Source organism: Lissotriton vulgaris, unplaced genomic scaffold (genome assembly GCF_964263255.1).
Source record: "Lissotriton vulgaris unplaced genomic scaffold, aLisVul1.2 SCAFFOLD_815, whole genome shotgun sequence".
Classification (NCBI taxonomy): domain Eukaryota; kingdom Metazoa; phylum Chordata; class Amphibia; order Caudata; family Salamandridae; genus Lissotriton; species Lissotriton vulgaris.
In genome coordinates, this window is record NW_028243422.1 from 314,202 (window position 1) to 328,411 (window position 14,210).

At 48.0% G+C, this 14,210-nt stretch overlaps 1 protein-coding gene across 1 annotated transcript in view; it reads left to right on the top strand.

Moving 5' to 3' along the window:
* The window catches only part of LOC147668406 (E3 ubiquitin-protein ligase TRIM39-like), a 152,654-nt gene that overhangs the window by 66,215 nt on the left and 72,229 nt on the right, over positions 1 to 14,210 (top strand). The window contains exon 3 of the mRNA XM_086948574.1: positions 11,384 to 11,614. Coding sequence (XP_086804700.1) covers positions 11,384 to 11,614 — 231 coding nt within the window. The remainder of the gene's footprint in view (positions 1 to 11,383; positions 11,615 to 14,210) is intronic.

Below are 14,210 nucleotides of genomic sequence, written 5' to 3' on the forward strand. Positions count from 1 at the left end.
CTGGAGTCAAACAGTCTCCTGCGTGCCTCTCAGACAGGGTTTCGTCCGCGACATGGGACAGAAACTGCTCTTCTAGCGGTCACGGAAGAAGCAAGAGCTGTGCTGGATCAGGGTGGGAAAGTCGCCATTATCCTATTGGACTTGAGTGCCGCGTTCGACACGGTTAACCATGTCACGTTGTTGCAACGACTGACGGACATGGGCGTGTCGGGCGCGGCCCTGGAATGGCTGACGTCCTTCTTGACCGACCGGTTTTTCCAGGTCTTTGAGGGTGAGGCAGTGTCCCCTAAACATTCTTTCAGGTGTGGGGTTCCTCAGGGCTCCTCCCTGAGCCCCACCCTGTTTAATGTTTATATGGAGCCTCTAGACAGGATAGTCCAACCCTTCGGTGTGCGTATTGTCACCTACGCGGACGATACCCAACTGGTGGTCTCTTTAGACCACGCGGAGGGTTCGTCCCACACCTTAGGTCCCTGTCTGGAGGCGGTCGCCAGATGGATGCATTCCTCCTGTTTAAAACTTAATGGGGAGAAAACGGATGTCATTCTGCTGGGGAATTCTTCCCCCTCCGCTTTTGCATCCATCTGGCCACCATGTCTGGGTGAGCCCCCCACTCCCAAGCCCCAGATAAAGAGCCTAGGGATCTGGTTCGACCCAGCCTTGAACTTCTCAGTACAAGCCACTAAGATTGCAGCCACCTGTTTTGGGTTGATGAGGATGCTGCGGAAGGTGCTCCCCTTGCTTCCTTTTCAGGCCAGGAGGATCCTGGTCCAGGCCCTGATACTATCGCGCCTGGACTATGGGAACGCTCTTTTTATGGGAGCCCCTTCCTTTGTCATCCAAAAGCTCCAAGTCACCCAAAACAGTGCGGCCCGCCTTCTCTACAATCTTCCTCGCCGGCAGTCAGCTAGGAATGCCTTAAGAGAACTCCATTGGCTCCCTATTGCGGCGAGAGTGCAGTTCAAGGCTATGTGTATTTTACACAAGGCCTTCCATCACACTGGTCCCGCAATTCTGCAGACCTTGGTCACCCCCTACGTTCCTGTGCGTTCCCTTCGCTCTGGCTCCCTTCAGCTGGCCACCTCCGTCAGAATCAAGAAGGCTCGATGGGGTGGTCGCTCCTTTTCACATACCGCGGCCAGGCTCTGGAACGCCCTCCCCTTATCCCTCCGGGAAACCACTAACCATCTTTCCTTCAGGAAAACCCTTAAAACACACTTGTATGCAAAAGCACGCTGATCTGCCCTGATCCCGCGCTAATAAAGTGTCAGTCATGAGCGCTACGAGGCCTCCGGGTAGATAGCGCTATACAAGTGTAATTTAATAATAATAATAATAATTTTAGGAACTTTTTGTGGGGCAATCATGTAACTCTTAAAACTGACCATAAGCCATTAGTGGACCTTTTTAAAACCAAGGGTGGTGGTAAGGCTACACCCCGCATTGCCAAATGGCAGTACAGACTTGCCGAATTTAAATACCACTTTGAATATGTACCTGGTATAAAAAACAATCTAGCTGACTGTTTATCAAGGTTACCTCTTGCTCACACCGATCACGAGGAGGAACCTGATCAATTTGAGATGGTGTGTGCTGTCAGTTCTGTATCTGACACTGGTGCTGCCTTATCAGAAACTGATTGGAAGCGTGCTATTTCTGAGGATGTGAATTTGTGTAAAGTAATAGATTTTTTGACTCTGGGATGGCCGAATGACAAATCGTTATCTCCTGAGTTAGTTCCGTGTAGAAGAATTTGTGATGAACTGTCCTTGGTTGATGGAATTTTACGCAGAGGTAGTCTTCTAGTTGTGCCAACTTCACTTTGCAAATCTGTTCTTGACTTGGCTCATGTGGGGCATTTAGGTATTCGAGCCATGAAACGCAGAGTACGTGAAGATTTTTGGTGGCCTGGTGTTGATCGGGCCATCGAGCACTGTGTTCGGGATTGTGGGGCATGTGTTCTTAGCGACAAAACTTAAGTTACTTATCCCTCTGCTATTAATCCCGTTTCTGTAAAGGAAATACCTTGGAACAAGTTAGCATTTGATGTGGCTGGTCCGTTTAATGATTTGGGCAATACCCCTAAATATGCATTAGTCTTGATTGACTACATGTCGAAATGGCCTGAAGTTAAGTTTGTGGAAGGTATTAATTCTTCTACTATTATCAATTTCTTTACTGAAGTTTTCCTGAGGGAGGGTTTCCCAGAAGAGTTGGTATCTGACAATGATACTCAATTAGTTTCTGGTGAGATGGAGAGTTATTTTAAAAGGCATGGGATTAAACATGTGCTCACTTCCTTATATCATCCATGTAGCAATGGTTTGGCTGAATGCATGAATCGTGTTATAAAGATCAATTACAACTGCCTGCTATAAATGGCCCTCATTGGAGACATGGGATTTCTGACATGTCGTGGGCTATGAGGGTCACTCCTCATGACAGCACGGGTATTTCACCTTTCACCTTGCTCAGAGGAAGAGTAGCTGCTTCCAAGCTCAATAAAGATTGGATGTTGAGAAAATACATTGATGTTACCAAGATTGGGAGGGTAGCAGATATTAGGAGTGCTGCTCAGGCAAAATATGCACAGAAAAGCATTAAAACATCTCCAGTATGTCAGGGTGATTGGGTTAGAATTAAAAAACCTGTGCTTATAAGGCAAAGGGCAAGCTAAATTCTCCCCTCCTGTACAGGTCAAGGAGGTGAAAGATCGGGTTGTAGTGCTTGACAATGGTAACATTTGGAATAAGTCTTGTATTTCAATTGTACCCAAATCTAAGGTTGAGTTTGTGAGGAACAAATTTGGTTTGGATTCCTTTGATTCCTCTAGTATCAGGAATTCAATTACTTCTACAGCTTCCACTGGTTGCAGCTCTGACTTTCAGCGGAGGTCGTCAAGAATTAAATCTGTGCCTACTAAGTATCGTGATTTTATTGTATCTTGAATTGTCATCTAATTTGTACATTCCGCTTTGGGGTTTTGCTTTTGTTATTATTTTAATTATTGGTGGGGGGAAGGGAATGTTTTAGGGAATTTTGTATTTTCTTTAGGGAATGTTGAATCTCTTTGTTTGCAATGTAGGAAGGGGGATGTGTAAAGATGTTATCTTTAGTTAATGCCCCGCGTGCCAGCTCACACGGGACATCTCTTTGGATTCCATGTTCTAGCATAGAATGTATACCTTTGACATGTCGGCAGTTGCTGCCGGGAGACCTATGCACCAGGACGAATAAAGAAGAGCTCCTCATCTTACCGCTTTGTGTCTTCTTTTCAGTTCTGTTAAACCTGCGTAGACAGGAAGAATCCTCTCTGCTTATTCTTCGAAGATATTTTCTTTGTAAGTGAACGACAGCGCTTCTAAGTTGGCATTATTACCTGTTGTCTGTAGTGGTGCCACCACACTGGGGAACCATGTAGAATAGGCAATCTTATAATTTATTACATCCCTGAATCTTGTCCTGGTAATAAGGACTCCGGCTTCCATAATTGAGTTTATTTCTAACTAGTATTCAACGTTTACCACAAATGATCCAGCCAGGCTCGGCAAAGGCAACAAGCAGCCACATCATCAAACCAAAAATCTTCCAACAGAGTTAATCTATACTAATATAATAAAGAGAGAGCCCAAACCTTTGAGGCGGGTAATCTCAGGAACCACAGCACCAATCACAACACCCAATACAGCGTTGGAAAGGGCAGTTGCAGCAGAAGGACATAGGCTATGCAGACGCCCACCATATACATTTAAAAGGTAAAAGAACCGTGCCAGCAAAGTAGGCCCTTGTGGGCGTGTCTGCGTTGTGCTGTGGGCATGTGCTGGGGGCGTGACAAACGCTGGGGGCATGTGGTACGTTCCGCCCTTCATGCCATGTCTCATATCGTGTGCTGTGGGCGTGTGCTGGGAGCGTGGGCATGTGCGGGGCGCGGGATTACGGAAAAAAAGCGAGCGTTGTGCCCAATATTTCATTGTTTTTCCTTCCCAGGTTCTGTACATTCCAGCTCCGGGTGTCCACCCTGCTCACTTTAAATACCCCTGCACCCCATAATCATAACCCACCCTTACCCCTTAAAATACCCCAACACCCTTAAACACTAACCCATCTTAACCCTATAAATATACCCTGTACCCCAAAACCTAAACCTATCCCTAAACCCTAAAAATACCCCTGTACCCCAAAACCCAAACCTAGCCCTGAACCCTATAAATACCCCTGTACCTCAAAACCCAAACCTACCCCTGAACCCTAAAAATACCCCTGTACCCCAAAACCCAAACCTAGCCCTGAACCCTAAAAATACCCCTGTACCCCAAAACCCAAACCTACCCCTGAACCCTAAAATATCCCTATACCCCAAAATCCAAACCTAGCCCTGAACCCTAAAAATACCCCTGTACCCCAAAACCCATACCTATCCCTAAACCCTAAAACTACCCCTGTACCCCATAACCCAAAACTATATCTGAACCCTTAAAATACCCAAACACCCCAAAACCTATACCTCAGTACCCCAAAACATATACCCCTATACCCATACTTACCTTATCCAAACATTTAATAAATATATGCTTTTACCATTCATGCATTTACAACGAATTTCGTTGTAAATATATGCGTGGTAAAGCATATAAAATGTAATGCCATGCGTTATAATGGCATTGCGGAGTTATGGTACTTTCGTAATGAAAGTATGCGGAAAGAAAGTTGCGGAATAATGGGTGTTTACCTTCCCCAGGTAAGTACTTTGGTGGCACGTCGGCCCACATCTCCAGCAACATACTCATATTTTTTCACCACCGATTTGAAAAATGCACAGGTCTCTCTCATTGATGGCCAGCACCGACATACACTTTTAGACACACCTCCCGCCACAAGTTCTAGAATTGCGAACTTTAGAGCTGGGGAGCTACGTTCGAATCTCGACATCAGCTCAACATCCTGTGATTCCAGGCAAATCGCTTTGTCTACCCGTGCCTACCACAAATGAATGTGTTCTTCTGTAATGTAAATTGTGCTCATGCCATGTGGTCGAGTTCGCGCTATAGCCTTATAGCCCGCCGTAGAGAGCTATACCGGCTATTAAAAGCCCTCTCCAGCGTTAAAGGCCCGAGCCGAAGGCGAGGGCCTTTATCAAGGGAGAGGGACTTTAATAGCGTTATAGCCCAGCTATGAAGGGCTATAAGGCTATTAGAACATTCTGCCACTAGAGAGTAGAATGTTCTAACAAAAAAGAATAAAGCCTTTTGGGAGCGTGAGGGGATTGGAATCCCCTCAGGCTCCCTGAAGCCTTTGTTCACATCCACAGCTGTGAACATAGAAAGATTGGAATGTTGGAGCTCCAGGCTTATACCAGCCATTATAAGCCCAGAGCACTCCATTGTTTCAAAGGAGCTCCCAACATTCCAATGTTCTAATATATAATATTGCAAGGAAAAATATAGTAGGGAAACTCGAGTTCACACACTACTGAACGCGCACTCTTAAGTGCATCAGCAGTGCACTGTGAATCGGAGCGTTTCACAGGCCTGTCACAGATAAGAAATGCTACCAAAACGAAATCCTACAAAACAATATACTACTGGCCGGCAGCAATTCATACCCGGACAACGTCGGGACGGGCTGCTAGTCTAAGTGATAAAGCGAGCATGGAAACTACAACATTGTGTAGATAAGTTTTTTAGCCCACAAATAGTTCATCTAAACCCAATGCCCTCTAATCCTAACACGTTTCAGGACATGTACATTCCCTTCTTCAGGAAATATGCATTTCTAATTCTAGAAATTACTTGGCCACAGCCCAGCATCAGCCACTGACCTTGGGCATTCTCTGTGTGCTTAATCCTCACTGCAAGGATTTCCTGCAACAGTCTTACTAATCGTCAATAGGTTGATGTGTCATTTTTTATGCCTTCATTAGACCTCTCACAGAGATAGGTCATAGCGGACTGGAATGTCCCTGGATAACTAGTGCCACTTTTTTTTAAAAATATCATTTATTGATTTTTCAGAGGTTTGTACATAGATCCTTGACAATAGTGAGTGTACATAATATCTTTCATACAGGTTTATATAGAACATTGATGGGGTACAAGGATATAATAACAGCATTATACATACTATAGAATTGTGGTTCGATGTCAATGTCCCAACGGGAACTCAAGATCATAATAATTGTGCAAATATATCACCATGAGCATTGTTAACATTAACAAAAACAACAATCTGTAATTTGCCATTCATATTTGACGATTATCTATCTTGTGCGCAGGTCTGATCATGATCAGGTGCGTACTTAGCGACATGAGGTTTAGGTTAAGTCTGCAGTGTGTACGCCACAGTGTGCGGCCTCATGAGTTGGGCTTGGAGATTCCTATTACCACACATGTGCAGCACATCCACCGCACTTGCATGCACTGGACATGCACACGGAAGGTTAGTGCCACGGTCTGGGGCTCACACCAAAGCAGTTCAGTAGACTGCACTCTCACCGGACACAGGAAAGAGGTCTGGTCATAACTAATGAGCCAATAAATGTAATACGCTGCCACCACCACTTTAGGTTGTTAACTCAGGACATGGGAAGTAGTGTCATCTCTGTTATGAGGGCATGCTTGGCCTTTGCAGGTCACCGAACAGGTACTGTTCTGGGCTTCAGGGAGCAATAACATTGCAGTTTCGCAGAACTCAGGAACACATTCCTTATTAGCACTGGTGATACAAGGACACAACCCTCTACCAAGGAGAGAGCTAAGAAGTGCAACCTTCTGCCAGGACCAGTGACACAATACAAGAGCATACACTACCCGGACTGGTGTCACATCACAGGAGCCAAACCTTCTACCTGTATACTAGTGACACGTACCGTAGCACAAACCCCTACCAGCAGTGGAGACATACCCAACTCCACAAAATGTCTGACACCAGTCATTTTTGGTGACGCAAGAGAAACACACCTCTCTCCACTGCTGAAACCCTCCTATTCACTGGGACGAGAAGAGCCTCACCTGATAACGCACAGACAGGCTCCTGCTCTAAGCGACAGTGTGACATACCTCACCTGATAACACACAGGCTCCGGCTCTAAGCCACAGTGTGACATAACTCACCTGATAACACACAGGCTCCTGCTCTAAGCCACAGTGTGACATACCTCATCTGATAATTCACAGGCTCCGGCTCTAAGCCACAGTGTGACATACCTCCCCTGATAATTCACAGTCTCCAGCTCTAAGCCACAGTGTGACATACCTCATCTGATAACACACAGGCTCCTGCTCTAAGCTACAGTGTGACATACCTCATCTGATAACACACAGGCTCCTGCTCTAAGCTACAGTGTGACATACCTCATCTGATAACACACAGGCTCCTGATCTAAGCTACAGTGTGACATACATCATCTGATAACACACAGGCTCCTGATCTAAGCCACAGCGTGACATACCTCACCTGGTAACACACAGGCTCCTAAGCCACAGTGTGACATACCTCACCTGATAACGCACAGACAGGCTCCTGCTCTAAGCGACAGTGTGACATACCTCACCTGATAACACAGAGGCTCCGGCTCTAAGCCACAGTGTGACATAACTCACCTGATAACACACAGGCTCCTGCTCTAAGCCACAGTGTGACATACCTCATCTGATAATTCACAGGCTCCGGCTCTAAGCCACAGTGTGACATACCTCCCCTGATAATTCACAGTCTCCGGCTCTAAGCCACAGTGTGACATACCTCATCTGATAACACACAGGCTCCTGCTCTAAGCTACAGTGTGACATACCTCATCTGATAACCCACAGGCTCCTGCTCTAAGCTACAGTGTGACATACCTCATCTGATAACACACAGGCTCTTGTTCTAAGCTACAGTGTGACATACATCATCTGATAACACACAGGCTCCTGATCTAAGCTACAGTGTGACATACCTCATCTGATAACACACAGGCTCCTGATCTAAGCTACAGTGTGACATACCTCATCTGATAATTCACAGGCTCCGGCTCTAAGCCACAGTGTGACATACCTCCCCTGATAATTCACAGTCTCCGGCTCTAAGCCACAGTGTGACATACCTCATCTGATAACACACAGGCTCCTGCTCTAAGCTACAGTGTGACATACCTCATCTGATAACACACAGGCTCCTGATCTAAGCAACAGTGTGACATACCTCATCTGATAACACACAGGCTCCTGATCTAAGCTACAGTGTGACATACCTCATCTGATAACACACAGGCTCCTGCTCTAAGCTACAGTGTGACATACCTCACCTGATAACACACAGGCTCCTGCTCTAAGCCACAGTGTGACATACCTCACCTGATAACACACAGGCTCCTGCTCTAAGGTACAAAGCAGTGTGACATACCTCACCTGATAACACACAGGCTCCTGCTCTAAGCCACAGTGTGACATACCTCACCTGATAACACGCAGGCTCTTGCTCTAAGCCACAGTGTGACATACCTCACCTGATAACACACAGGCTCCTGCTCTAAGCCACAGTGTGACATACCTCACCTGATAACACACAGGCTCCTGCTATAAGGTACAGCGTGACATACCTCACTGATAACACACAGGCTCCTGCTCTAAGCTACAGTGTGACATACCTCACCTGATAACACACAGGCTCCTGCTCTAAGCTACAGTGTGACATACCTCACATGATAACACACAGGCTCCTGCTCTAAGCCACAGTGTGACATACCTCACTGATAACACACAGGCTCCTGCTCTAAGCCACAACCTGACATACCTCATCTGATAACACACAGGCTCCTGCTCTAAGCCACAGTGTGACATACCTCACCTGATAACAGACAGGCTCCTGCTCTAAGCCACAGTGTGACATACCGCACCTGCTAACACACAGGCTCCTGCTCTAAGCCACAACGTGACATACCTCACCTGATAACACACAGGCTCCTGCTCTAAGCCACAGTGTGACATACCTCACCTGATAACAGACAGGCTCCTGCTCTAAGCCACAGTGTGACATACCTCACCTGATAACAGACAGGCTCCTGCTCTAAGCCACAGTGTGACATACCGCACCTGCTAACACACAGGCTCCTGCTCTAAGCCACAACGTGACATACCTCACCTGATAACACACAGGCTCCTGCTCTAAGCCACAGTGTGACATACCTCACCTTATAACAGACAGGCTCCTGCTCTAAGCTACAGTGTGACATACCTCACCTGCTAACACACGGGCTCCTGCTCTAAGTCACAGTGTGACATACCTCACCTGATAACACACAGGATTCTGCTATAGGGAACAGTGTGACATACCTCACCTGATAACACACAGGCTCCTGCTCTAAGCCACAGTGTGACATACCTCACCTGATAACGCACAGGCCTCTAAGGTACAGTGTGACATACCTCACCTGATAACACACATGCTCCTGCTCTAAGGTACAGTGTGATATAACTCACCTAATAACACAGATGCTCCTGCTCTAAGGTACAGTGTGACATACCTCACTGATAACACACATGCTCCTGCTCTAAGCCACAACGTGACATACCTCACCTGATAACACACAGGCTCCTGCTCTAAGCCACAGTGTGACATACCTCACCTGATAACACACAGGCTCCTGCTCTAAGCTACAGTGTGTCGTACCTCACCTGATAACAGACAGGCTCCTGCTTTAAGCCACAGTGTGACATACCGCACCTGATAACTCACAGGCCCCTGCTCTAAGCCTCAGTGTGATGTACCTCACCTGATAAAAACAGAAACAATTGATGGGCAGAATGCTGGACAATGCAAACATTCACCCCTAGTCACAAGGGTCTGGGTTTAATCCATCATTCTTTCACTCACCACACCACCCCAGTTTGGATTCAGCCATATGCAAATCAGTCTTGACCCTGTCCCTTATGGGAACAGTCCAGCCCGAACTGCTAAGCCAGGTCATCCCTGGACCGGAAACAAACATCCTGGCACCAATTTCAGGGCATCACCCTTCATCTGCCAGGCTAGCTTGAATCCAGTGGTGTAGTGAGCACGGGACCCATGTCTGGGCATACCCTTCCCACTTAGGGCGACCTACGCAAAAGAAACAGTTGATGGACGGAATGCTGGACAATGCAAACATTCACCCCCAATCAGAAGGATCTGGGTTTAATCCGTCATTCTTTCGCTCACCACACCATCCCAGTTTGGACCCAGCCATATGCAAATCAATCTTGACCCTGTTTGTTATGGGAACAGTCCAGCCCGAACTGCTAAAGCAGGTCCTGGCTGATGAGGGCTGAAAGCCCAAAACCGGTCCTAGGATGCTTGTTTCCAGTCCAGGGAGGACCTGGACTGGCAGTACGGGCTGGACTGTTCCCATAAGGGACAGGGTCAAGACTGATTTGCATATGGCTGAATCAAAACTGGAATGGCATGGTGAGCAAAAAAAACTATAGATTTAGGCCCAGATCTCTGTACTGGGGTGAATGTGTGACATTGTTCTGCATTTTGTCCATCAATTGTTCATTTCGTACCTCACCTGATAACACACGCGCCCCTGCTCTAAGCCACAGTGTGACATACCTCACCTGATAACACGCCAGCTCCTGCTCTAAACCACGGTGTGACATACCTCACCTGATAACACACAGGCTCCTGCTCTAAGCCACAGTGTGACATACCTCACATGATAACTCACAGCCACTTATCTTAGGATAGGAAAGGATGTTTATCCAATCTCCTCACTCATCTTTTACAGAATTCGCTGAATTACCTTCAGAAACATTGATTTATCTGGTAATTCTGCATTTTGTGACAGAATGCCCATACTTTGTTTATGATTTTTAACGTGACATTCCGACACCAGTGATTACCCATCACTTTGAATGAGCGCCATTGTAGGACACTCCTCAGTGTCTCCTGGGCAAACACATCCATTGCGCTGGCAGGACAGGGGCAGCCTGCACTCCCCAAATCTTGTGTCTTCCCTCCCAAGGGCTGTATCTTCCTGGCCCCCTTCTTTTACATCATCATGTGACTTCAGCCTGTGTCCCTCCTCAGCCCGTCTCTCGGTCTTTGACTGTCTCTGTCTGCGGTGGGTTTCCTTCCTTGCACCCTCTCCATGGATCGAGCTTCTCTACAACTTCACAAATTCTGACCTCTCTACAGTTCATTAGATGTCTGAGGGAAGGGGAGGGCAGGAGTGTGAGAAGGATGGAAGACGGTAGAAGGGAAGGTAGTAAGAGATTGCAGTTCAGAAATTAGGAAAAGCATATTAGTGGTCTGATTTTTTTTTAAGGATCTATCAACCTTTCCACCCTCCTCCTGGCCTCCGACTCTAAGGACGGCTTGTAGAAAGCTTTTTAATATCTAACCAGCTTTTCTTTGCTTCTGACAGAACAAGCTAAGAACTGAGAAGAATAGAATTGAATCTGAGTTTAAAAAGCTGCAGCAGCTTCTGAAAGAAAATGAGCAAACACTGCACAGAAGACTAGAGGAGATGGAGAAGAAAATGACCACGATAGAAAATGCAAATATCACCAAACTGTCCAATCAAATCACCTCTCTCAAGGCCCTGATAACGGAGATAGAAAAGAAGTCTGAGGCGCCGTCGTGGGAACTCCTGAAGGTGAGATACTGTTTGGGAAATAAAACAGAAGGAAGTGAAATAATTGTATTTTGTGTGCATTATTAAATGTATGAGTGGAACACGTATGATCTCCTGGCTGGGTCAATGCACAGCGACCCCACGCACTCCGAGAGCCGCACATGATATACAGACAAGAATAATTTACATTGTCCCACTTGATGCTGTGAGCTCAACTCCATATACAAACTGTGAAATGTACAGGAACCGTTTACAGTGTGATATACAAGTTAATACCCCATTTATATACAAAATATTTATGTATTTTATCTATTAGGGAGAATGCAACACACCAAGCAATTCCAGTGACCGTAAATAATATATGAAGACCAAGGAGCAAAATGTGTTAAAAGTTAGATAGAAATGGAAAGCTTAATGAGTGACAACACCTGAGAGAATTGGAAAGAAACCAAATTCCTCCTTTTCTAAGAAGTTTGAAAATATTTCTGTTCTAATGTGTTTACTTGTCTCCTGATGCAGGTGGCCACTTAGGTTCACGGGCACCAAACCTCTTGTCAGCTATTTAACCAGGAATTTGAAATCGGTAATGGAAAGCTCACAGGGTTTTTTGTCATCCCAGATAAAGATAGAGATTGCCACAGAGAACTCTTTAGTTTGAAGAATAGTAACAATTTTATATTAAGGGTAACCCCTGATTATATTACAGTCTGCAAAATGAATGTCGGCAAATTGCTGCCCTGCAGCAATAGAAATTTGATTTACAACTGGATTACTTTAAAACTGTAAACTGCAACCAAATTCCTCAACAATATGGCTTAGGGTGGGATTAGAGGTGTAAACATCCTTATTGTGGTCATACGGATGTTTAACAGTGATGCTCTGCTCAAATAAGTTGATTAGTTTAAAGCCAAGAAGCTTCCTGAGAAGTAGCTCCATTTAAAGGGCACTAGATGATGGTGACAGAGAACATCCAAAACAACCCTCGGAGGGCGACAGGGAGCATCCCTCGAAGGGTGACAGAGAGCCTCCCTCGCAGGGTGACAGAGAGCATCCCTCAGAGGGTGACGGCGAGCCTCCCTCGGAGGGTGACGGAGAGCCTCCCTCGGAGGGTGACGGAGAGCCTCCCTCGCAGGGTGACGGTGAACCTCCGAGCCTCCCTCGGAGGGTGACGGAGAGCCTCCCTCGGAGGGTGACGGCGAGCATCCCTCGGAGGGCGACAGGGAGCATCCCTCGGAGGGTGACAGAGAGCCTCCCTCGCAGGGTGACAGAGAGCCTCCCTCGGAGGGTGACAGAGAGCCTCCCTCGGAGGGTGACAGAGAGCCTCCCTCGGAGGGTGACAGAGAGCCTCCCTCGGAGGGTGACAGAGAACCTCCCTCGGAGGGTGACAGAGAGCCTCCCTCGGAGGGTGACAGAGAGCCTCCCTCGGAGGGTGACAGAGAGCCTCCCTCGGAGGGTGACGGCAAGCAACCCTTGGCGGGTGACGGCGAGCAACCCTCGGCGGGTGACGGCGAGCAACCCTCGGCGGGTGACGGCGAGCATCCCTCAGAGGTTGACGGCGAGCATCCCTCAGAGGGTGACGGCGAGCATCCCTCAGAGGGTGACGGCGAGCATCCCTCGGAGGGTGACGGAAAGCCTCCCTCGGAGGGTGACGGTGAACCTTCGAGCCTCCCTCGGAGGGGGACGAAGAACAACCCTCTGCGGGTGACGGAGACCCTCCTTCTGCGGGTGATGGAGAGCCTCCCTCTGTGGATGATGGCGAGCATCCCTCAGAGGGTGACGGCGAGCAACCCTCTGTGGGTGACGGAGAGCAACCCTCTGTGGGTGACTGAGAGCATCCCTCAGAGGGTGATGGAGAGCAACCCTCAGAGGGTGATGGAGAACATCCCTCTTAGGGTGACTGAGAGCATTCCTCTGAGGGTGACGGAGAGCATTCCTCTGAGGGTGACAGAGAGCCTCCCCCGGAGGGTGACAGAGAGCCTCCCCCGGAGGGTGACAGAGCGCCTCCCCCGGAGGGCGACAGAGAGCCTCCCCCGGAGGGTGACAGAGAGCAACCCTCTGAGGGTGACGGAGAGCAACCCTCTGAGGGTGACGGAGAGCAACCCTCTGAGGGTGATGGAGAGCATCCCTCAGAGGGTGACGGAGAGCATCCCTCTGAGGGTCTCAGAGACCATCCCTCTGAGGGTCTCAGAGAGCATCCCTCGGAGGGTGACAGAGAGCATCCCTCAGAGGGTAACAGAGAGCATCCCTCAGAGGCTAACAGAGAGCATCCCTCAGAGGGTGACAGAAAGCATCCCTCAGAGGGTGACAGAGAGCATTCCCCCAATGGTGACAGAGACCATCCCTCTGAGGGTGACGGAGACCATCCCTCTGAGGGTGACGGAGAGCCTCCCTCTGAGGGTGATGGAGAGCCTCCCTCTGAGGGTGACGGAGAGCAACCCTCTGAGGGTCTCCGTGAGCAACCCTCTGACGGTCTCAGCAAGCATCCATCAGAGGGTGACAGAGAGCATGCCTCCGAGGGTGACAGAGAGCAACCCTCTTAGTGTGACAGAAAGCATCCCTCTGAGAGCGACAGGGAGCATCCCTCCAAGGGTGACAGAGAGCATCCCTCCAAGGGTGA